At 34.7% G+C, this 26,475-nt stretch overlaps 1 protein-coding gene across 2 annotated transcripts in view; it reads left to right on the top strand.

The window, feature by feature from the left end:
• Positions 1-26,475, top strand: part of ARMC3 (armadillo repeat containing 3) — a 61,164-nt gene that overhangs the window by 13,555 nt on the left and 21,134 nt on the right. For both annotated transcript variants that reach the window (XM_079302132.1, XM_079302131.1), the window contains 8 exons: positions 5,928-6,045; positions 8,014-8,139; positions 9,206-9,274; positions 9,599-9,774; positions 11,143-11,337; positions 11,988-12,171; positions 17,308-17,460; positions 17,585-17,690. In XM_079302132.1, the coding sequence (XP_079158258.1) occupies positions 5,928-6,045; positions 8,014-8,139; positions 9,206-9,274; positions 9,599-9,774; positions 11,143-11,337; positions 11,988-12,171; positions 17,308-17,460; positions 17,585-17,690 (1,127 nt within the window). The remainder of the gene's footprint in view (positions 1-5,927; positions 6,046-8,013; positions 8,140-9,205; positions 9,275-9,598; positions 9,775-11,142; positions 11,338-11,987; positions 12,172-17,307; positions 17,461-17,584; positions 17,691-26,475) is intronic.

Raw genomic sequence — 26,475 nt, 5'->3', positions numbered from 1 at the left:
ATGTATAAATTGGCACTGTCAGCTCCTGAAACTGTCTCCACATAAACACCTTCTTTTGATTAATTCATAACTATTAATTTGACTCGACTTTAGTGAGGCTTTCGATACTGCCTGTTGTAACACAAGATAAACAGACAACATGAATGAACCAAAAGGCTGAACTGACAGGCTCAGAGGGTTGTGATCAGCAGCACGAGATCCTGTTGGAGGTCAGGCACTCGTGTTGTGCCCCAGGGGTTGATCCTGGAGCAGATACTGTTCAGCCTCTTCCTTAGTGACCTGAATGGTGGGACAGAGGGCACCCCCAGCAATTTTGCAGAAAATAAGAAATTAAGAGGAGATGGTTGTGCAGCCATCCAAGGGGACCTCACCAATTTCCTAGAGAAATAGGAAGTCGGGAATTTAATTAAGTTCAGTACAGGGAAATGTCAGAGTCCTGCACCTGGGGGAAGAATATCCGGTGCAGTCTGGGTGATGACCAGCTGGAAAGCAGCTTTACAGGAAAGAACCTGGTGATTGTGGTGGATGTGCACCAGCAATGTGAGCTCAGGACAAAGAAAGCTAACAAAATCCTGGGCATTAGTGTTGCCAGCAGCTCAAGAGAGGGGACTCTTGTCTTTCACTCAGTATTAGTGAGGCCACTCCTGGAGTACTGTGTCCTGTCCTGAGTTCTGGTACAAGAGACACAAGGCTTTACTGGAACAAAGTCTTGGAGCATTTGTCGTAAGAGGAGAGACTGACAGTTGGGACTGCTCAGTCTTGAGACAAGGCTTGGAGGGGTCTTGTCATTGTGGAAATTGCTGATGGGAGGAAGTAAAGAAATCAGGCCAGGCTCTTCTCAGCAGTGCCTTGTGAACAGATGAGAGGCAGTAGGCACAAATGGAAATGCAGGAGGCTTCCTTTCAAGGGTAAGAAAAAAAATCCCTCTTTTACCTAGCAATGATGGAGCATGGCATAGGTTGTTCAAAGAGCTTGTGGAGTCTACATCCTTTGGGATAGTCAAAATTAGTGCACTAACCCTGAACTTCAGCTCACCCTGCTCTGAACAGAGCAGTTGGACCAGATCATCTTCAGAGGTGCCTTCTAATATCAATTATTTGTGATTCAGTAGAATATCTTGGGTTTTATTGTTAGTACAGGACATTAGACACTTACAGAACTGAAATAAATAGTTTTTCCAGGTATCTACTAAATCTGTTGTTTTTCTAGGTAAAGGAAAAGGGATTAAGAACAGCAAAGATACTTGTAGTGCTCCTGAAGATTCCATGAGAGGTGAAAGGTTAAAACTGACCTTAAATCAAATTTAAATAATTTAAAAAAACAAAATACTCAGCATGTTTAAACAACAGAATAATAGCAGATAAATGCATCCTTTGAAAGGTAGCATTTCCATCCAAATGGGAAAACAAAAAACATTTCCACTCCCAAATGAGAAGTGAAAGCACTATGTCACCCTGCATCAAAATATTTTGGGAGAGAACTAGCAAAGATACAAAAACTAGCAGTAAAGCTTTTTCAAATTGACTAGATGCAAGTAGCTTCTTTAGGGGGACACTATTAAGTGATTGCAGTCATGAAAGAAAAGCAGAATTACTTACTTTTGTGTCAAAAGACAAAGCAATGTGGTAATCACTAAAATTAATGTGATTAAATTCCCAAGTAAGAATAAATAGTGTTTTCCCAGGTCTTGTTTTAAATGAAGATTAGCTAGTATCTGAAAATGTGGTACTAGAAGAATAGATGTTAGAATTTTTTATTTTTGAAAGGAAATACAGCAATAATTACATAAAGTTTATCTTCTGTGCTGTGTTAATTGGTAGAAATAGCTCTTGAAAGAACAAAATGGAACTCATGAATAAATATGTTAGTAATGGGAAAGAGAGAATCAATAGTGCTTGTATAGAGGAAAGTTTGAGCTGTGAAATCTACTTGAGTTCTTTGGAGAAGTCAGTGAGCAAGTGGGTAATGATGTTCTGATTGATACAGTTATTTAGCTTTTTCAAAAGTTTTCAGACCAGGCTTTTCACTCACATAAACATGACCAGGTAAAAAGAAATTCCTCTCCTAGCAGTAATGTTTAGTTCTAAAACAGGAAGCAAAGATGGGAAAACAAGTTATTATTCAGATTTCATAACATAATGGGTTTTTTATTTTGCATATGTGTCACCAGTGTATCAGAATTAATGTGGATATTTTAATGAAAATGGCATCCAGTTCCTAAGTAGGAGAAAATGAATAAGTGCAAAATTTCAAATTCCAGAAATAAAAGACAAAACATCATGTTCCTAGCAAATGCCCATGAATTCCATTAGCAGTTCTGGTGTTTCCATCTCAAAAAGATACAGCTGAACAATGGAATGAACAAAGACTGAACCAAGAAAGGCAGCAAGAGCAGACAGGGTGGCCACTGTTTTTAGAAAACATCAAAGGGAGTAGGTTTCATCATTCCCAGAAGGAGTCACTGTGAAGAGGAATATCATAGAAACTTAAAAAATTATGAATATACAAGGAGGGCAAATATATGTAATGTAATTTATTTAACTTTCTTTTTATTGAATAAACTGTGGAAGATAAATAAAATTATCAGATGGTATTTTTAAAACAAAGAAGAGGCACAGTTATTTTATGGCTCTTTAAATGTGATATTTGTGTCTCAGAATATTAAAGGTGTTAAAATACAGATGGCTTCCAAAATAATGTAGCAATTTTTTCTTGGACTTTTTGAACACAGAGATAAAATCACTAGACTCTCCAGTTCTCTAGGCTGCAGAGCTGGCATCTGAGAGGAAACATAAAAAAAATTTAATAGTCGGCTTGCTCACACCTATTACCTGGCCCTTGTCAGAGAGAGGAGGCTGGGCTAGGTGGATCTTTGGTCTAACTGCAAATGTATTTTGTATTACATTCTATTTCAACTAAATTAAATTGATAGAAGGAAAAAAAATATCCAAACCAAAACACTCCCCCCCCAACCCCCCCAAAAAACCCCACCCCAAACTCTAACAGAAACAAACAAACAAACAAAAAAAAACCAAAAAAGAAACAAAAACCCCAACCAAACCAAATCAAAAAAACCCAAAAAACCCAAAACCAGACCAAAATGAAACCCCAGATATTCTTCAGTTTCTAATGGCTTTGAGGTCAAATGTACACAAAAGTCAAGATCAAAGACACATTACAGTTTTCTTTCACATTTAACTTGCTGGAATTTGAATGCTGGAAATGTTATTGCTTGTAAATTAGTTAAATTTCTGTGTTTAATTCAAGGTTGTTTTTAACTTTAAGTATATTATTCTAGCACATTATGTCCTGTATGTGCCATTACAGGAAGAGTCTGCAATGTGTGAAGATTTAGATTCAAGCCTTGGATTAAAAAAAAAAAAAAAAAATTGGTGGAACAGTAGCTATGCTGACATTATGATAAGGAGAAGTCATAACCAGTTCTGTGACAGTTTGATGAACATTACCTCCCAGCAAATCACAGAATTACAGAGTGAGTCAGGTTGGAAGGGACCCCAGTGGTCATCTGGTCCAACAACCAGGGTCATCCTAGAGCACAGGGCACAGGATTGCATCCAGATGGTTTTTAGGTATTTCCAGTGAGGGAGACTCCACAGTCTCTCTGGGCAACCTGCTCCAGTGCACAGTCACCACAGTAAAGAAATTCTGCAATCACTCACTTGCTTAGGCCTCTCATTCTTAAAGATACATTGATTTCAGTGACTATTTTTAATGTGCTTTATGCACAAAAGTGCTTTTAATAGGAAAATGTCTATTGAATATTTCATATGGTAATAGCAGATCTAATGTCTAATCAAATGGGTAGAGATTAGACTGATTTTTCTTTGCTCATGTGCCTACCTGTTATTAAATCCTAGGAAATGTCATTGAGTTGGGGTTTATACAGTTACTTGTAAACATGAGAAATACTGAAAATGGAGCAATGCAATTATGACTTTGGTATTGGATCAATATATAAATAACTGAGATTTAAAACTCTTACTTTATCTTTCATTTCTTGCTGAACTTCATCTGAGATCAGTATTGGTGTTTATTTTTCTCTGAGGAACTGCCAGCCTTTTCTAAAACTTGGAGTTTTATCCCATCACCAAGTATTTGACCAAACTCAGGAGCTATGTCTGTGTTTAAATAATAGCAGTCACCTGAGGATCATGTTCTGTCCATGCAGAGACCCAAATGTTCAGAAGTAGAGAAGTATGAAGAAACTAAAAGGACTTTCAGTCACTTCTAAATTCTCCCATAGGTAGAATGAGCTGTGATAAGCTTAATTGTTTTGCCTTGTTACACTCCTAAAAGAAAATTCACATAAATAATTCCATCATTTTAGTCCCATCCTTAAGATGTAATTTGCACCTCTATACTATTATTTGATTTAATTCCTGTTGTGGTATTAGGCAAGATGACTTATGGTACAGTAAGATATTTATTTATTTATTTGTTTGTTTGTTTGTTTATTTATTTATTTAAGAGAATAACTTTTTTCCATGACTTGGCCCATACCTCCAGCTTGTCACAGCAAACATGAAATGGGACAGTTTCTTCAGATTTTGGACTTGATTAAAGCTAGGTAGACCAGTTAAACACATTAGGCAGTCAAGCTCTTAATGGAACTTGTATGTTGACCTTGCTGCCTGCTAAATTGTGTGATCTCTCTCATGGAAGGTCACTTAAAGATCTGTCAAAATCATGAATTTAAAAGTCTTGGTACTAGTATCATATTTTGCCTTATTTTCAAGCAAGTCAGAAAAAGAAGAAAAAACCCTTCTTTGTGTTAATTTTTCTTCTTTTCTAGCACACTCATTGTTTTTCAAGATTTGCTCCCCATAATTTCCTTGACAACTGATTTGTATCTTCATGCCTTGATTGTTCAACATGTGCCTCTGATGTAGTTATTAGACTTTTTTTTAATAAAGTAAACCAAATAACTTACATTTGTAAATATATATGTATATATATTGTAATAATATTAATTTGTATTGCTATCTTATAATCTGCTATATTTTAAAAATAAATATATTGGTTTTGAGCAACTGCATGACTTGAGTATCTAGTAGTTTCTGTATGTAGCACAGATACTGTATAGGCCTGAAGTGTGAGGATAGAAGACAGTTTTTCCATACTAACTAATTACTTTAAATCCAAGGAAGCTTAAAACTTTTTAATGAGTAGAATTTTCAGAATTCCTTGAGCCTTCTTAAGAAACAAAAGGCTTTTTTAGAAAATTCCCTTGCTCAAGTAATGTTAGTCCTAAGGAGTCTATTAAGAGGGTGAAAACTGATTTGTTTGAAGAGTTCTTTCTGCATGAAAGAGCCCAAAAATGGAAATGAAACCTTAGTATAATTTCTTGCTGGGTGAGCAGGAATTACATCTTGGAAATACATCATCTAGTACAGGATCATGGTGAGCTGGTGAACTGAGTTGACAAAGGCACGGAAAGTGTTCTTTTATTTTGTAAGCAGCCACAAAGTGGTATTGCCAGAGAGTAACCAAATCCTCTTCCTTGTACACTCCTTGAGTCTAAGGGCTCTGTGTACTGCTGCTCAAAAGAAACTTCTCTTGTCTGGTTCTGAAGTCTCAAAATGCTCTTACATGTACAACTACATAGTTTGTTACCTTCAAAACTTCTAGATTTTCAGGGAAGCATGGAGACTTTCCCAAAATCTTCATATGTGATTATGGTTATATTTATTTGGAAGTCAATTATTTTTTCTGATTTTTCAGCAATGTCTGTAATTGTTATTAAAAAATTTTGCAAGGAAACATCAACTCATTAATATTTCTAATTCAGTGTAGATATCAAACAAGCTTTTAGTTTATTTTTAATGAAGTGTAGGAGTCTACTGCAGCACACATGATGACTCAGTATAAATCAAACTTTTCTTTCCCTTTTTTTGTTTTGTTTTTAGTTTGATCCTTTATTGATTGAAAGCAAAACACCAGCAACAGTTGTGCTAATGCTTAGTTCTCCTGAAAATGAAATTTTGGCCAAAGCATGCGATGCTCTGTATAAATTTGCATCAAAAGGTTAGTCTTTTTGCAGTGAGCTTTGTTTTGCACTGGTTAGATTTTGATAATAGTTCACAATTCTTTAGTTTCTTAGCATTGAAATCTTACTTCCTCCTCAAAGGTGTCTGTTGAAGTTTTAGGGGGTTTTCTGAAATATCTGTCCAACTTGTACTTGCAGTAATAAAGAAGTCTTGTAGTTTGCATGAAGGAAACTTCTATAATTTTGTTGGAGAATTTTATTTTCACCGCTTAATTGGGCTTGTTTTAAACATAACTTAGATATGGGTTTTTTATGAGTGACAGATTTGAAGTTGGGAAAGAATTCTCTCTTTTTATGTTACATTTTGAAACTTTTGTGCCAGTGTGGGAATTTTAAGCTTCAGTTTTCAATGAAAATAACTTCTTAGTTTTTTTCTGTTATTTTTACACAAAGTTGTTGTGTCAGTATTTCTGTGCAGGTGATTCATTGGACACTGCTCAGCCTTCTTTATCAAGCTTATTTCTGTATGAGTTGGGAATCTAACAAGTTTCCAAGATTCCAAATCTTTCAAAATTCCCTGTATAGTCCATAGCTAAACATCATGTTCAAGGTACTCAAGAGACAAACAACTGTATACCAAACGCTCAAATTTATGTAGCACATAATTTCCTGAGTTGTCTCCTACTTATTCTGCGTTATTCACTGTTAGTCACTCAAATTGGTATGCACTGGTAGTGTTCTTGCTCTGATTAATCTGGTTGAATTTTAATTTCCATTTAATTTATGTTTTCTTTTAAAATTATGCATTTATATGCTGATTGTAAAAAACACTGATGTAAATTACCAACCCTGCTGAAGTTGTGAGGGAAGAGTTCAACTCTTTGACAGCTGTATAGGGGTCACTGGGTTTAGGTTCTGCTTAATATGGCAAGCTTGGCTGAGGGCATGAGATCAAATTCTGAATATGTGAAGAGAGAATGTAGACTGTTGGGAGACAGCTATGAACCATAAACTCTTGCTGGTTCCTTCTCTCCTGTCCACAGTAAAATGTATCACAATGCAGGAGGATAGATGTTTATGTCTTTTATGTTTATACTGAAAGAATAATCCTTTAAATTATTAATGTAGATATTCCTGTAATCTTCCAGAAGACTAGACTGTAGCTTTGTGGTATGACACAAGAGAAGGAGTTATTTTCACTTAATTAATTGTAGATAATCAATTTTTTTGGAGTGTTGCTAGTAAATTAAGTAAGTCCCATCCCTCACTAAAAAATACTTCCTCCATTTTAATCATGCCTTGGCCTGAGAAGGAGCATAGATTTCCTGTTTCCTCTCACATTGCTCACTTGTAGCCAGGAAGGGCAGGCATGGTTCATTAGAAAATGAATTATAAAGCTGTTGTGGGAACTGAGAATAGGCAGTAGATTTTGGATTTTGTATCTTGAGGTTTGTGTGTGTTTTGTGTGAGCAGGAACAGAAGGATACAATCACACTAAACTCTTGTGTTCTTTGCACCTATTCAGCTACAAAGCACTTCATTCTCAGGTGGTAGAAATCTCAGGTAGGAATCCTTGTAGTTGCTTCCCTTGAGGGATGGTAAACATCCACAGAATTAGTGAACTGTTATTTTGAGGAAATTAAATTGGGAGGCAAGAAAAGTGGAAAATAAAACTCATTCACCTGATAGTGTTAACCTGTACTTTGCTAAGTAGAAAGCTTTCCTTTGTACTTCCACTGCAGTCTCCAACAAATGAGTGGAGTGTACAACAGACAGAAGCATCCTTTGCTTTAAAATGTGTATTAATCTGAGTAACTATTAATCCTTGAAACTATTTGACACATATTTATTTGGGGTGTAAATTAAATGATCTCTAAAGGATCTGTCAGGCCTCTGTTCTTTGATTCTGCTGTCCAATAAAAGATTGGTAGCGTTTTTACCTTGATTCATTAGAACTGTGAGATTGCTGGCCTTTTTCTTGAGCTTTTAACCCAGTTCCTTTCCAGATGATGAAAACAAAGTGATACTTCTTGGTCTTGGAGTGTTGGAACATCTGCATAGACTCCTCTCACACGAAGATCCACTCGTACGCAGAAATGCTGTCATGGTATTGGGCATCATGGCTTCCAATCGTAAGAGTCTCAAGGTTTTACTATTTTTCAGTGTGTGGTCATCAAAACAGGAGGTTGATCATGTGAAAAAATCCTATATTAATGGCCCAGAATAAAGAGTAAGTGATGTAAGGTTGAGTTTCAGTGGCTGTTATTTTTATAGTGCTTTATAGACCTATATCTGATTAATGTAATTAAACAGGTCTTAATTTGGTGAATGTTTTACCCAGTTGTCTTCCATGAGGATATCCCAACCACAGTCTAAGTCTTTTCATCAACTACTGTCTTCTTGTCATGCTGCACTGCACCTTACCCTCTTAGGTTACTTTTAATTTGGCATTAGCATATTATCAATGGTTCTGCACAAACATGGATTTGAATGAACAAATGTCTCCCATTTATATTCACATCTCAACTGGTTTTTTATTGAAAAGTAAATTGAACTCATACCTTTTTTCCTTACATTTCAACATGTTGAATATGTTGATAATAACAACACAACCCTGTAGGATTGTAAGAAGTCTGTCCCAAAGAATATTACTTGATTTTTCTATCCAAGGCTTGAGGTTTTGCTAGTTTGCCATTGACAACATTAAAAATGCAATCTGAAGGTCTTGCCTGTGATTTTAGTAAGACCTGTGTAATTCATGTTTTCCATTTGCTGTGTGGGCTGGCATTAGCATAAAATTGCAAAGTGATGGCTTGAAAACTAAATAACAGAAGGATTGCTTTTAATTTGATAATTTTAGCCACAAATAATCTTAACTATTGGTGTTTGACTTCTTTGGCAGCTAAAATTGTGCAATATTAAATCAGAACCTGCTAGATACAAGTATTTTGAATAAGGTTTCAATGAAATATAGAGGAACTTAATGTATATCAAATGTCAGAGAATGTCACCTGCTACTTGAAAGTCTCTGCTCTTTTTTCTGGGCCCATTATGATCTTGGTCTAACTTTAGTTGTGTGTTTTTCCCAGTCAGATGTGTTTGTCACTGAAGGAGTAACCATAAGTACATTTTACTTGGAGCAGATTCTGTTCCTTTACTCAGCCAAAAGACTTCATATTTGTATTTGCTTCATTGTAGATGATGTCAAGAAGTCACTGAGGGAACTGGATGTCACAAATTCACTTCTATCACAGCTAGCACCAGAAGGTACCTTACAGTATTCATTTCTTATGCAGAAGTACAATCAGAAATAATTTATGATTGCCATTTTATCAGACAATTTAATAAAATCTACCCTGTAACTTGTGATTTTTCCTAGTGCATGTTAAATTGGTAAATGCTTTTATAGGAGTAGCTCTGTAGCTCCCTGAGTAGTGTTTTATGTTATACAAATGGACCAAGATCTCTATGGACGTGTCACAGCTATATTTATTGACTTCAAGTAATGTTTCAAACTACTTCACTGGATTAGTGAAAATATTCTGTGCTGAATAAAACTTGATCAAAATGTTTCTTTTTTTCCCCCCACAGAAGATGTAGTTATCCATGAGTTTGCTACTCTTTGTCTAGCATATATGGCTGCTGAGTATACTACTAAAGTAAAGATATTTGAGCAAGGTGGGTTAGAACCACTTATTAGGCTGCTAGGTAGCCCTGATCCTGATGTTAAGAAGAATTCACTTGAGTGTATCTACCTTTTGGTACAGGTAAAGTTTGCTCTTGTTTGTTGTCTTAAATTACAGAGGCAGATAAGCCTTTGCACCCTGACCCCTGACATTCTGTGTGGAATTACTAATTTTAAGATATTTGTTTCCTTTACTCCACAGTGTTCATCAATGTTTTTGAAACATTGAATCCTTGCACCTGGGTCCCTGAATGTTAAATTAGTTATGAATTTTTTTTAAATTCTGTTTTTAAATTCTGTTGAACTTAATGCTGATGTCTGTCCTGTACTGCAGTAAAAATAAAATCAGGATGAGGTTTCGATTTTAAAAACTAAATAATAATTTGCTTTATTAGTTGAAAAATGTTAATCTTAATAATCTTAGAGAGTTGTAATCTGTCTACCCAAAATATTGGAAATATCTTGTAAATTAAAAAACTACCAATTGCATTGTTTCTTGTTTGGACAGGCAAGTCCATAGCACAATTTGGAACATCTTTTTAATGATAGGTGAATGCTGTCAACAGCTACTTTCCACACTGGGAGGAATAGATTTGTTATTGGCTACTTGCACTAATGTCATCCATATGCTGCTTAGCAGAAGAATGGTGCATTTGTATGGCAGTTCTCTCCCATGGCTTAAGCGAATCAATTCAGTAATGAATTCAGTTTATAACTCTATCTCTTTTGGGGCATCAGAGCATGTCTATTCAGAATCACATTTTACTCTTTCTCCTTTTTTACTATCTCGCTGTCTTTGTTGCAGGGTATATCTGGATAACTGCACCTGGTGCTTGCTTATATTGATAAGGATAATTGCATGCTGCACATGTGCAATAAGCTATTTAAAAGCAAATTGTAATTTATTTATTTATTTTCTTTTTTAATATAATCAACTCCTGTTTTTTTATTAAGCTGCACATTCACTGTTTAAAGTTGAAATTTTAAGTTGTCATTTTATAATTACTAAATCAAAAGAAGGTATAACCAGGCAACCACAGCAGAGTGCAAAAAACTGTTTTCCTCCCACTGAGGTAAATAAAAATGGTGAAACTGAATGTAAGAAAAAAAAAAAACACTTTCTCAAAGAAACATTTATGTTGCGGCAAACATAGTAAAATCAAGAGTGAATAGGCTTCTTTATACAGGGCTAGATTTTGTAGTGTGTACTTCAGTCGTGCAAAAAGCCCCTAGAATTTAAGGTTCGTGGGGCTTGATTATATTCAGTTTGATTCTTAGCTTAAAAGAAAGAAGTCTGCAGAACTGGAAGCTCTAGAGTACTAACTCATTTTTTAAAGTCTGAAATCAGATTTTTGGTGTTCTTTCTGTAAAGAAATTGTATTGTTATATCTGTATCTGTATTGTTATATTCTCTATCACTAACATTCTTTGTTGGAATATTTTACTGCAGGATTTTCAAAACCGTGCTTCAGTTTGTGAACTGAATATAATTCCACCCTTGCTCGGACTACTGGAATCTGAATATCCGGTCATTCAGTTGTTGGCCCTTCAAACCTTAGAATTAATTAGCAAAGACAGAGAAGCCAGGATATTACTGGGAGAAAATAATGGATTAGATTGCCTTCTGAATATACTGGAAAACAATGTATGCTTTTCTTGCCCTAAAAGTTTTTTTGTTCTTGGTGCTGATGTTTGTATGACTAATGAGAAATATTACTTACTTTATGAAACAGAGATATAAGAACAAGGAGTTACTTACTTGGAGGGAACTGTGATAGAAACAGGATAAGTTAGGATATATAGCTTACTAAGAATAGAAGCAAAGACATTTCCCAAAGTGTTTATTATTCAATTTTTGAATTGAGTTGACTTTATATAATGGCTTTAGACACAATTAGACACAATTATTTATGTTATTATGAGACTTAATTTAGTGCTTCTTGAGTTCAGATGTTACAATGGGAAATATAATGCATGGAGATATGAATGAATTTTTTTTAATTTTTAAGGTCACAGGCCATTTCTGAGTACCTGTCTAACCCACTTTGATGTAAATTAAAAACTTCTGGGGGTTTTAGTATTTTTAATAAATTGTGTTGAATCCTAAGTCATCATCAAATAAATTATATGAAAATATGAATTTGTAAATATATATTTTGCAGTATGAATAAACTGTCCAAAAGAAAGTTACAACAATTATCCTACAAACTTAAAAGCCTAAGATATTTTTTTCCTGATTTCAAGGTTGTTTGGGTTTTTTTTTTTTTGTTTGTTTGTTTGTTTGTTTTCAATTAGGAACTCCGTGATCTACATATTGAAACTCTTGCTGTGTTGGGAAATTGCCTCGAAGATGTGCATATTCTGCAACAGATTCAGCTAACAGAAGGCCTTAAAAAAATAGTTTCATTTTTAGAAGCCTCTACTGTTCCTGATATTCAGAAGAATGCAGCAAAGGCAATTACCAAGGCAGCTTATGACTGTATGTGATTTTTCAATTATCCATGGACATGAAATTGTTTATGAAGTAAATTTTTATCCAGAATGAGGCCATCTTCTCTGGTTGAGGATAGTACTTGTGCTGAGGAAAGCACTGGCAAGAATTAATTATAGTGATGAGTCTTGCCAATCAGAGCAGCAATTTGATGCTAGGAGATTAAATATCTATATCTATCTATCTGTATATTTGAAAATGTTACACCTTTACCTCAATTAATTTTAGATTTATTTTTGTTATTTTAATATATTCTTGTAAAATGCTGTCCTCAAAGGAAAATGGAGCTCTGAAAATACGTTCCTTGTCTTTTGTTTAGTGATGCCAGCTGACTGCCATCTTAAGCTACCTTTGCTGGCACTGTTTCTGCTTCTATCTGTTAAGACTTCATTGCAAGCTGACTTTGCATTCAACTGCTCGTCTAAATGTCAGGCAATTTCAGATACAAATTCCTTTAACAGAGCCATGAAAGGAAACCTTTCAAATGGCTTGCAGATTAATATTCCCAGGGGAGTTAAATAGTTTCATTGTAATCTTTTTATAATTATTCATCCTATAGTTCTTTTTTATATACTTTTCTTTAATTCACCGAGGAATTCTGAATTAGGCAGAACATGCACATCATTTATGCACACAAGGATGCTCTTTTAATCAAACTACATTTGGAATTCCTTCCATACATTGGCTACTGGGTTGCAACATGTACCAAGTAGTGTTGTATAACAAAATGAAATGTAACTAATAACATACTTCTAACTATAGATTTTACTTCTGTCAAGGGATTTTTATGACAGTAGAATTTAAATATTTCATTCATAATTCTGGCACCTTGTGGTTGAATCATGGATTTATGTCTGTTTAAAGAATACATAATTTAATTTAATACATGGATAAAATAATCTCTCCTTTCTGCCAAATTTCAGATCTCCTTTCATCTCTCCATGTGCTATTTTTCTCATTCTTTTCTCACCTTGTTTAGGTTGATATCCTGAATATCTGTAATTATTTGGATTGAAAATGATACACAGAAAGTGTGTCCGAGCATTCTGTGGGGTTTTCTGTGTTTTGTCATTATCTGTTGGAAGCTTGGCAAGTCACTGAAAATTGTTTTCATTAATGTTCAGGTATCAAAGATAGGAAGGGACCTTCTTATGTCAGTATTTTCTTTGTGTATTTTCCTCTGTTGTTATTTTATTATGCTACTTAGGACTGTCAGTATCATTTTTATAGTCCTGTGACAGGCTTGTAAGTTGTATGCTAAGCAGATTTATATTTGCTCCTACTGCTTTCTCCTGCATCTTACTCCTTTATCATATTTATTTTCAAATAAGCATAGCCTTCTTTTCCTCTTTCACACTTTTTTTTTTTTCAGTTTTTGTGGCCTAATATTTTAGCAGCTGTTAGTAGAAGCATGTCTGAGCACATTTTTAAAGCACGGTTGCAAGAACCACACATAATATATTGCAGTGCTGCCTATGATCTTATATCATGGGATGTTACCGTCAGTGAAGATGCATCTTCTTGTCATGCTTCTTTACAAATGGAGTCAATGAGGTTTCATTATAAAGGTTTGCTCTCTTCTTCAGCCTGTGACAGTTAGTATGGATGCAGCAAGCTGGGAAAATACATCAAAAGAAGATTTAAAATATTTGCTTTCAAGCTGGAGAATTTTGGTGACACTCAGTTAGACAAAAGGAAACTTGCTGTCCTGGTGCAGTGGAGAATACAGTCCAGTAAACTTGCTGCTCAATGTAATCCCCAAAAGCACTGAATATTTCAGCTACACAGAGATACTGATCTGAAGTCAGCCTTGCAATGGAAAGAAAAGGGTATTATAAGAAAGAGCCCAAGTGCAGAAAGAAAACAGAAATGTTTTCAGGTTTTGTTGTTTGATTGGATTCTGATTGTAAGCATGCTAAAGCCTGTCCAAAATGCAACATTAATGTACACTGTACTAGTACTTGCCTTGATGTGAATCCAGTATAATACAATATAGATCTTAGTTCTGTAGTGACTTTTTCATTAAATTTGCAATACCTATGCCTATATTCTTCAGGTTTGATAATCAGAGTTGCAATTTACCAACATTTCCTGTATACTTGGGTAAAAAAAATACTGCTTTTTGTTGGAATGAAGAACCTACTTCTGCTATGACAGAACATGTGTCTAGCTGTTTTTTTAATCCTGGCAGCTGAGTGTACAGCAGTATCTGGTTTTGAAATTATTATTGTTGACAGATGGAATTTAGTTTTGGATTGTTTTTTCCCTGATAGATGTGATCATAGCAAGCAGTTTTGTTTTATGTCTCTTTCAGTCCTTTGGAAAGGGACTCCTATAACTTGGTGTTGTTATTATAAGATATATTTATCCCTTAAGAGTTATTCTCAGTATCAGAGTAAATTAAATGGCACAAACATGATATTCAACTTTAAATAGCATCTTTAAGATGCTGCTCTGTTTAAGTACATGAAAATGGATAATATTTCTGTACATAATCATTATGCCTTTGTCCCTGAATTTTTTTTTTTTTTGTTCTGTAACATAAATTTGAATTTAATATATTAATTTATTGATGATTTTGTTTTGTATGCTCAGAATTACAATGGTGAATTATACTGTGATTCTGGCCTTGCCCACCAAATAATGCAGTCATTTCAGAATGCTAAATATAATCTAATGCTATAAATTATTGAATGTCAGTGAGTGGATTATGTGGACTGTTGATTAAGGAGAGCCTGATTTTCCCCTGACAATGCCAGACACACCAGCAACAAAAAATGCTGTGGAGTGTGTGTGGAGAAGGTGATGATCACAGTTGCTCTGCCAAACTTCTGGTTTGAACTCTCTACATTCTTTCTGTCTCAGTATCTCAGTGCATCTCATCCTTAAAAGGAAGCACACTAAACATGCTCTGTAGCCTGAATAACAAATGCATTTCATAAAACACATCTTTGTTTATCTGCATTAACTCAAGTGGGAGGCCATGATACTATTTAACATTAACTTTTAAAATTTGAAATAGGTATAAATAATTCCATAAGGTGGTGTCTGTGACCTGAATAGTAATCAGTAGAACTCATATTATGATTTTGGGGTAAGAAGGGGAAACAGGAAAATATGTAGAAAAACAAAGGTTGTCTCACCATAGGATCATTGCATGAAAATCTGGACAGAATGGTTCATACTCCAAACTCTCTTAGTTCATGTGTGTTGGATTTTCCTTCATGTTAAATCAATGTATTCAAATTACTTAGGGGTCAAGAAATTAATCATTGTAAAAATGGTGTTGGCACTGACATATGAAGTACTTCAGTATAAATGATGTTTTTCACTTGTGAATTCTCTCTAGTCTGTAGTAAAGGACACAAAGGAAACAACTCATGCACACAGAGAGAAGATCAGCAGAAAATGTTAATCCCTTAAATAGAACTGGCACCTGGATATTGAAATATTAATAATTTTTATTGATCTAGCTACCTAAATATACATGCATGTTCTTTATCATAAGTTAAATTTCAAGATATGTTTTCAACATTATTATAAAATTATTTTTCTGCTTTAAATATTTTAAATTACTATTTTCACTCATTCAAATTATTGTATTTTATTTCATATAGGCATAAATTATATTTAAAATAAATGCTTACCCATCATCATAGCTGCTTTTAAAAGCACGAATAATTTTTAAGAAAATCTGTAAACAAATAAGTAACTTAATGTACAATAAACAAATTACTGAGGCATGAAGAACCTCTGGATATCATTATTAGGGATTATAGACTACCTTGGCAAGCAACAGCCAGCAACATACTTGATAATTTGTCAAAATAGTGTCTCATCCCAACTGAGCCCTTCTCTTGAGAGCTGGCTGATGTGCATCAAGGTTTTGCATATATGAGGATTCTAAAACAGTTTAAAACCGAGCTGAAGAGGAGAAATTGACTGCACCTGTCTTATCTCTGTGCTTTGAGTAATTTCTGCTCTGTTTACATTTTCAATCAAACTTGCTTTTCATTGATGTAGTGGACTTGTATTTGTTTACTTTTATTCACTACTGATTCAGATTTATCTAAAATAATACTTAAATGGGTTTTTTTGCCTTTAATTTTTTATTTTTATTGGAGTGACAACAATCCCAACAAGGAAGTGATTCCTCATAACAGTAGCAAGCCCTGGTGAAATTTCTAAATATTTTGAAGTCTCACTGATTTCTTGGTTCCTGAAATTCTTTAATACATTGTAAAATTCTACTCTCTGTCTATATATATATAAAAAACTTCCAGCATATAATTAGTCTGGTTTAAATTATGCATATGATGAAATGTTTCTTGACTCTCATTGTTGAGCTTCTGTGCTGTCCAGTGCCTTTCTTCATGAGAAAGATTCTTTCAGGGATATTTCTAAGAAATACCTGCATTTCTGATCTCATCAGTTTTGAGATGAGGGAGTTCATCAGTTTATTGGTATCTACATGCAGATATTTGTAGATACTTTGTGGGTGCTCTGTGTTGTTACTTGTGCAGAGGAAGGAGCATCTCTGTCTTTCTACAGCTGCTGCTGCTCAGTGCAGTGCAGGTCAGCCACAAACACTTGCTAAAGGACAAAATTCAAATTCTCTGCAGAGTGCACATTAGTGAAGAGCTATAAGCTGTGCAGAGTTTAACATTTTCTTTGTAATGCTCTTTGCCTTTTTTTGGCTATTTTATTACACTGAGTGGTATTTCACCAAGTTCAATTGTACATTTACTGGTATGTTCTTTAATTTTATGCATTTGGACTTTGTTAGCATAAACTGAAGTTCAGCACAATCCTTGGTAAGCATGATCTGTTGCGTTGGAAAAGCTGTTTCCATCAAGCCTGTATTCTGTGGTTTTAAAGTCTTGCAGAGAACAAACTTTGCATTCTGTTGGGCTATGTATGTTTATACTGTGTTTAATAGTCATCCCTTCCAGCTCAGGATGTTCTGTGATGGGATTTGGCTCAGGTCCTTTGTGCACATTTCTTAATGGCTGATGCCTCTGTTACCAAAATATTTCCAACAGCTAAATGAAATCAAATTAATGTCCTTTCAACTGATTTGGAAGACAAATGCAGATTAATACTTTTGTTATTTCTCATTTAAAGCTGAAATACGAAAAATCTTACACTGGGGAGAGGTGGAGAAATTTCTCCTAATCCTCTTGGAAACTAACAATGATGAAGTTAAAGTTGCTGCTTCCCAAGCCATTTCTGCCATGTGTGAGAATATGGACAGTAAATATGTCCTTGGACTTCAGGGTAAGTAAGGTGGGAAAGGATGAAATGTGAATTTGCAGTTTTTTTCTGATAATAAGGAGATTAAAATTTTGCAGACTGCTGTGGTTTATTTAAATGTTCATATAGACAATTATTTCTTTCAAAGGGATTCCCCAGCTAGTACAGTTGCTAAGCAGTGATAATGAAGAGGTAAAAGAAGCTGTAGTGACAGCATTAACTAATTTGACAACATCCAGTCCTAGAAATGCAAGGTAAGTCTGCAATAATTGAATTATTATTTAAAACACTCATCTGCAGTGATAATGTTTTTATTCTTAAAGAATGCCTCATCTTGTCCTTATCCTACAAGGCAGGTTTGTTTGAATTTGACTTTAAGGCACTTTTTGGTGCTTATGAGTCACCTGGAATAACTTGGTTCTCATCAGTGTTACAAGAGTTGTGGTGTCTCTCCTAACGTTAGCTTTATCAAGGAAAGGTATGAAGCAGATTTAATGAAAGCAGAAATATAAATCATGCTTTGAAGGAATCATATGAGCAAAATATGTCTTATAATCTAAAGCATTTGATGTGGAGTTCTTTTTTTAAATCCCAAATCATTGATATATTTTAAAACTTGATGGCTCATACAGCCTTCTTGACTAATCTAAATCCATTCTTTGAGGAAGATAGATCTCCTGAATATGAGCACTGTTTTACTCTTCCTTTAAAAAAAAATATTTCCCAAGTAATAGAGAATGCTTATCGTGCATTCTCTGAAAGAAAAGAAGTGTACCATCAGAATCCAAAATTACTAACAAAGGTAACAATGGTTAGCTCATTCTATGTTCCAAAACAATTGTATCAACTAAATTCTACTGTCACAGGCAGCGTTCTTTTATCCTGACTCTATTAAAAGTCCTTTTCAGGGAAAAGCAATAGACCAGTGTGATGTATATGTGCAATCACATGTAACTTACAAACAACAAAAAAATCCTTAAAAAGCTCCCAAAATATATTTAAAGAAGTTTTAGTTGATTCACAGGCATTCTTTGATGTGAAAAAGTGAAATAACTCCCAAAATAAATAGTTTAAATTTATTGATTCAGCTCTAATAGTCACTAATATTCAGTTAATGTTACCTGGAGCAATAATTTGACACAAGAGAATAATACTCTGTTCTCAGATTCACTTGGTACATTTTTTTTGTCTGATATTCTGCTCTCCTCATGTGCTGGACTCTTCAGTTGATGTCAGTGGGAGTCACACACACATAAAACGAGCACAGTGCTGGAGTCCAGAGGTCAAACTTTCAGCTCCACTACAGCTGGTTTTCGTAGTGCAGCCCTTTGAGGTTTCACATTGTGAAAAGGGGATCTCTGGAGAGTTTTGAGTTGGTATAGTAGCTTATGCCAACTCATTCCATTTCTTTTGCTAAGGAGATAGTCAGGACATTTTTTAGCTCAACTGCTGGAACAATTCTCTGAGACCTCAGGCAGGGAAATAGCTGTCTCTGTTCCTCTGCATTGTAATGAACTCCGTATTTGTTTCTTGCTGGGTAGAGTCAGGAAATTGTAAAGGTGGCTTACATACACTTCTCTCTCCTCACAATCCAGCTTCAAATACAATATGGAAGCACCAGATAATCTAATCAGAGGTCTTCTGTGAAAATCAGGAAGCAATAATTTACGTTAAATATGTATATTGGATGAATTCCATATGACTGTATAATTACTTCAAAGCTTCATTTCTAAATCAAAACCATTAATAAGTCACAGAAGGGTCTGAGTGTGACTAGGATCTATAAATGAATATATAGTGTTGTATCCTTAGCTGATACAAATTGGTATAGTTCCAGCTCACTGACTGACTATCAGGCCCATATTTATTTTACATTCACATAATAGGAAAAAAAATAGTTTGGAGAAAATTCATTCCAGATTGAGTTACCATAATCATATTTCATACTGGAATGTTTCATTTGTATGTCCTGTAGACCACTGAAAATAAGTGTATAAATAATGAAGATGCTGATGCACTTTTATAATAATGTAACTTCACTGTGTGGTTATGTTGACAATATTCTGATCTCAAATGAAACTGATGAGACTAGTGCCCTTTTATCAGTTATGTATTAGATTCTTGTTATAAACCCTCCAAGAATATAAAATCAGAAAGGTAGTAGCAGCAAGTGGACCTTATGTGGCGAGAACAAAATGGGTCCAGTGATGGGGAAGAGTATTTGCTGTAAGCACTTTCACTTTTTACTGACCAGTCAAATATTCAACCTTGTTGAACTCATATGCATGGGTTCTGCTGTATTTCATTTCATGAGCATTTATCTATTATAGTGATTGAAGGATGTGTACTTTGCCCTTTTATTTGGTACAATATATATCTGAGGCTATAAAATTAATACAAGACATTGCTATTTTTCCTAATGATTTGTTGTTCTTAGAAATATCAAAAAAGTGCTGCCAGCTTTTCATATAATATGGAAAAAATACAATTTAAAGCAATTGTGTAATTAAAACTCCTGCCGTAGGTAGCTCATAAAGATAAAATCTTCCATTGATTAATAGCACAAGAGCAGCATAGGCAATGGGCAATACTACCCCCCACTAATGTATATTAACCTTGACCTTAAGGTGCTTCCCCACAGCAATGAAAGGCTAGTTCTATACCCCTACCCAATCAATCCTTTGTTTCTCAACTGAGACAGCTAATAAAGGTGTCAAATAGGGTGGAGGTTTGGTAATTAGAACACCTGTTCACGATGAATGGGACAGACACCAGTTTGTCATTTGACACAAGTCCTCAAGCAACCATGATTTTGCAAAAATAAATAAATTATTTAATTACTCTACTTCCCGTAGTATTTTAACCAAAAATCTAGAGGAGAAGAGGATGAGTCCCATGCAAGTGGTTTGAGTTTTCAGGTTTACTAGAGAACGTGGATTTTCAATTGGATCTCAACCAGAACACATAGCAATTAATATAAATAACTTCTAAAATATTTCAGCATTTAAGTTTTTTTCTGCAGAACTGATGTTGTGTCCCACTTCATTAGCACATAGGAAAAAATACAGTGGTCAAATGCCTCATTAGTTTACAGACTGGCACCCTCAGAATATACTTTCATAAGAATTTTACCATAAGGACAGAGTTTTAATGCTGATTAATATTGATGATAAATCCTTGTAAACTTGTTAATAATTAGGCTCAGTAAAAACAAAATTGCAAAGTACATGGCAGTTTAAAATCCCATAAGCTTATTCTAACATGTTATATTATCATGCATGCATAGCTCTGAGGTCATCCTTGATATATATGTCAGAATTTGTTTCTGTGGTCTGCTTCTGGGAAAAAAAGAGAATTACGTTCCACTAGGTATTTGCATCCATCTTTTCTATCACATTTTTTTAAATCCAGAGCAACAGCTTGCTTTATTGAAAACTGTATATGATTATTTGGAGAGCAGAATGCCATTTAAAGAATCTCTGAAGCTGTCTGGTTTTGCTGTGTCCAGGCATCGGGCAGTGTGGGCGCAGTCAGTTCAGTAATGGATGTGATGCACAAATGGAACAATTGCACACGAACAAAGAAACAGCAGCGTCATCTGTTGGGCAGGAAAATAAGTGGTTCTGTGCCACACATCTAATCCTGGAACAAATGGCTTACCTCAGCCTGTGCCTATTTTTTCTCATTTAAAGTGTAATCAATTATTTTCGCTTTTCATTTAGGATAAAATAATCATGTTAAATATAAATGCAATATTAGAAGTAGCACATAGAAATAAACTCTCACGTATGCCAATTAGTCAGACATTAATTTGACCAGCTCTTTTCTTCAACATAGTTGTAGCACAAATGCCATTTCTAATAGCTGCCTTCATAAATCTGGCTGTGTCTGAATTCTGGGCACCAAATGGATTTGCCACTAAAGGAAAACATGTGCTCTGGAATTTAGAACTTTGTACTGGACATGGAAACTAATTAATAGCCTCAATAATATTTGTCCTAAATTGTTTATTTTAAGTGCGGAATTTATAGCATTCAGTTAGAATTTGGTCTGGGGGAAGAAGGAAAAGGATGTTTTTTCTTCATCTGCACCAAGGACTGCAGGAAGTTGTGGTATGTGACAGACTTATGATGGAATATTTCTCCTGGGGTTTATAATAAATGTCATGTGACAAAATTCTGTTTTATATCTGGATTCACGATAGTAAAGTATCATCCCAGAATTTATAAACTCAGCAAGCTTTATGTTATTTAATTTTCTAGTTTTTAAATCCCTCACAGGAATCAGACAACCTATTTGAATTTGCAGATGTTATAACCATATATGCAGTTCCAGGCATCAGTGCAGCATCTGAATGTGTGCTTTCTCAAATGTATCAAGATTATCAAGATTTGAGAGTAATTTAGGATAGGAGGAGAGATTGGGAACTCACTGGTTATGGACAGTACCCAGTGAGGAGAAAGTGGGTTTTTCCTTTGACTTTAGTGGGTGTTATGTCTATTAGTCCAAACTGAAATTAATACACTGATCTAATGACTCAAAATACATCCTCAATCTGTTTCAATCTGAAAGTGTCTCACCTTTTTCCACAGAGACTTTTAGTACAACAGTTTTTTTTATTGTTTATAAGACAAGTATGGCAGTCAAGGAATACATTTGAAGACCATCCAGTTTTTCTTGCATTCCAAATATTCTTATTGTTAGGAAGTAGTGATTACTACCATTAGGTAGTAATATCATTAGGTAGTAATCTTCTCTATTAGAAAATGGGAAACTTAGTAATAGCTTTTCTCTTTCAAGACTGTAGATGGAACCTAATTCACATAAATATTAAAGCATCAATATTATGTAAGATAATACATTTGCATGAATATATGTATTAATTTGTGAGAACAGGAACACAGATTTCTAGAACAAGAGCTATATTTAATAGCATAAAAAGGTGATGATCCACTTTAGGTTTTGTCTTTTTTGTGGTTGAATAGTTCTTTATGACATAAGTTTGTTTTTCTGAAGGAGGAAATCAACAATAGATTGCTGCTGGCTGTATTGTGTAGATGTAATATGTTTTAATACTGACCCCTAGTGACAGAATTATATTTTTGAGCTAATGTGCTGCAAGATAAAGGGATGTTTTTGAATTTTGTGAGTTGTGCTGTTACTTTTTTACATTAGCATCCACATCTACACCCTGTAAAATACAGTTATCTCAGGCTACAAACATGTTCCTCTTTTTCTTTTCTTTAACTGTATATCCATATTATGGGAGGTACTGTATTAAAAAACAAACAAAACAAAAAAAAAAAAAAAAAAAAAAAAAAAAAAACCCAAAAAAAGACAACAGTGTAATTAGCCACTACCTAAGAGCTCACAAGCTTTTCCTTGCAAGCTACATCTTGACTTCCATTGGAAACTGCAAAATGTTTTCTGAAAAATTTCTCCCTTGGCAGAAAGGCTGAATTAAGTCCTATGTCTGGGATGTCACTCAGAAATTGGTTCCCACTAAGACTTTAACATCACATCAGATGACTGATGCACAGCCCATGGACATGGATCTGTGCCCTGCTGGCAGTCAAAAATCTTTCATACAGACAGCTGTTGTGTTTTTCTCTTAGATTGGGAAGGTGTGGCTGCATGGGAAAGTCCTTCTGGGGGCTCAGACACTGTAACTGTTTTCTTCCCAGTTCTTTCACCAAAAAAAAAACAGGAAAAAAAAGAAAAACAAAACAAATCAAAGCAAAAGATTGTTATGCGTTCTCCTGGGAGGTTTTTTGGTGGTTATTTTTTTACTTTGAGGTTATATTCAAGACAAAGAGCAATATAGAGCATTCATCTCTATCTAACACAGATCTCATGTCACCATATCCTAAGGCATATAGAAACCTAAGTAGGTCCAAAATAGTTCCAGACAGAACACAGAACACTTCTGATCTGGAATGATGGTAACTACATAGAAAATTTACTCCTTGTAGATACAGCAGAATCTTTTGGCCTCTTTGCACATCCCTACTTTCAAAGCCTTGCAGTTTGATTACTGTTTATCTTAGCTGTGGACAGCTGGAATTTCACTCAGAGCATTTTTGTTATCATCTGTAACTTCCCATGATAGATTTCTGTGGGATCAGGTGAAAACTTTTCCTTCTTGGATGGAGACTCCTAAGCTTTCTTTTTAAACTTTCTTTTGTAGTGGCACAAGTACCATGATTACTCTTAGGTGTGTATCCTTGCAATCTCATTCAGTGATATTCACTGAGATAAATTATGCTTTTTATGAATTAAAAGTGGCAAGAGTTATTTTACATATGAGTAAATATTTAATACAAATGTATTGGTGCTTTTGCATGCCCATTTTCTTTGTACTAGATTTCTAAATTATTGAAGAGTGTGTTTTAACTTACTTGAATATAGTGTAAAGTTGTTTATTTACAATGTCTGTAAGGAAATTGGAAGGTTATGACTGACCATGCAAACTTAATTCTGCCCCGCTGTGAATTTAACCTGTGCATTGACTGTGGCATGTTGTTCACTTGGACTGTCATCTGGTAAAAATAAGCTTTCACAAGGAATCTTAACATTTTGACATTCAACCTTAGCAATTTTATCATAGCATAGTAGTATGTGTGAGTTTTCTTAGACATGTAATTTAAGGAGAGAAAGCATAAATTTCTGCACTCTAAATCATCCTGAGAGGTTGAACTTATAGCAAAGCAAAACAGACAGCTGCCATTTGAGATGTGTTCACAGTTGTCCAGAAAAGTGTTATCCAGAAGTGAAAGCTGAAGTTCACAATCCAAAGTGTTTTGTGTAGGGACTGACTTGGCACAGCTCTTTTATCCTTCCTCAGCTGGTGCTTCCAAAGATGAAGAAGAACCATGGTCTCCTCGCTCCCTGTGTTCAGAAGAATTGTGAGGACACTGATTTGGCTTTTTCTTTACTTCCACCTCCATGAAGGCTGCTCTGACAACACATGCACACTCCCTCTTACTTTGCTTTTGTAACAATGTGAATTCCAGACTCTGAATATTTATGTCTAGTTACTGATTTTTGCATGCACTGCTTCTTGGGTCAGAAAAAAAAAAAAGAGGATTGTTTTTTCATGAGGTTATCCTGGCTGAAGGTACGTGGGATCTTTCAGGAGTAAAAAGGGTTTCTATTGTTGAATTTTAAGTCTTCCACATAATAATGGAAATATCAGAAATTCTTTAGAAAGTTTGCAAATATTATTATAACTGTAAGTCTCAGGCATCATGAACAGACAGTTAATTACCAATGTTCCTGTAATATTTTAAATCAGGAATACTACAGTTGTAGAACTGAAATCTGTGTTACTTCATCAGATGGTTCAATGATAGACATTAGATCTCTGTGAATTGCTAAATGAGAGTCAGGTATTAGAGTCTCTGCTCACCCAATTAACAGTTTAAGATTTTCTTGCAACCAGACTGTGAGTGTTATTGAGTTTTGGTTTTGTTGCAGTTTTAACTAGATACTTGTCTTTAGAAAATAGGAATAGAGGCTTCTGTTCCTGAAAGGAAAAATTAATATGGTTTGTTGATGTCATCAGTATTTTTATTGGAGCACAAAGAGCCCCTGTATTGTAGATCAGAGTCTCTTGTGCTAGATTCCCATACTCAGAATAAACATAGTGACATTAATTTCCCTTGTATAACAGAAGTAATATTAGTCTTTAAATAAAATACGAGTGACTATTTACAGCAGTCAATTGCTTTTGAAAATAATTAAATCACAAAGTAAAATTTTTGGTAAGTGCAGAAGACATTTATTGGATGTGATTATTCTGATGGCATAACAAGGCTAATGAAGAATACTAACACATTTAAGGAATAAAAAGGAAGCTATTTTTTGAGCCTTTTTCAAACTTCTGGTTATGATATTCTTTCTCAGACAGAAATTGCATAAGAGAGCTGGATCAGAAATGCCTTGTGTGAAAAAGAGCTCATGCGATTTAACACAGATAGAGTTGATTTTAAAAAATGTGTGTAATTAGATGCATAATTCTTATGCATAATTTACATGCAATTATGTATGAAAATGAGCTATGCACAGGCATAAATGGCTAGCTAAGCACCTCACACACAATCACAGTAAATTTGCACAGAAATTAAACATGCAGTTGCAAACACATTTGAAAAAAATGAAGTCCAGTGAGGAGGAAAAATTTGAATTTTTTCTACGCAGAAATTGTGTTAAATCCTCAGTCAGGAGGCAGGAGAGTAAGCAGCATAGAAGTGAATAGAAATGTAATTGAATATAAACCAGTTTTTGTTCAGTCATGGTAGAAGAAACAAAACCAAACATACTTTACCATTTTTATGAAGTGTCAATCTCACTAGTGTAAATTTAGTACAATCCTGAGTAAACAGTGGTGTCAAGCTGTACCACTGTTCTTCTCCTCTATCTCCCCTCCCCCGGAGGTTGTTTAGGTTGGGGGTTTGAGGGGCAATCACTGTGTTTTCTGACAGCTCTTTGAACACTCTTAGTTGCTTTCTCCCTTAGGCTAGACTTTCTCTTCAGGAAGAAAAGCTATCTGGACCATTCTCAATGCTCTTAGTAAATAATCTGTTATTTTTCTTGCTGTGCCTAGAAGGTTTGGTCACAGACCAGAGCTTTTATGCTCCTGTGATGCCAACAAAGAGGTGGTTCTTGCCACAGAGTGCTTATAGTACTAAAAATAAAATAAAGTATAAAAACCCCTCAGGATTTTCATCAAATTTTTACTGCTGATTGTCTTCACAACACACTTCCAATATCTGAGCTTTCCTATTGCACCCCAGACAACTGAAGCAACAAAATGCTCACTTCAGTGGCATTCATACATATCTCTAAAATGTTTGCTAAAAAAAAGTTTTTATTGTGAAGATTTTAGTAGTGATTTTATTGTCAACTTTTAATTTATTTTTGCAGTAAATGCAGTAAAGAAAATGTTTGTTTTTCCTCAGTCTCTCAGCATTTATTCTTTTGAGTCTTGAATTATCTTTTAGAGAATTTTCAAGAGAATGTCTGAACATTGCAATGTAT

This window comes from Erithacus rubecula (assembly GCF_903797595.1).
Source record: "Erithacus rubecula genome assembly, chromosome: 3".
Lineage (NCBI taxonomy): Eukaryota > Metazoa > Chordata > Aves > Passeriformes > Muscicapidae > Erithacus > Erithacus rubecula.
Note: the sequence above shows the minus strand (reverse complement) of the source record. Positions and strands in the feature narration are given on the sequence as shown.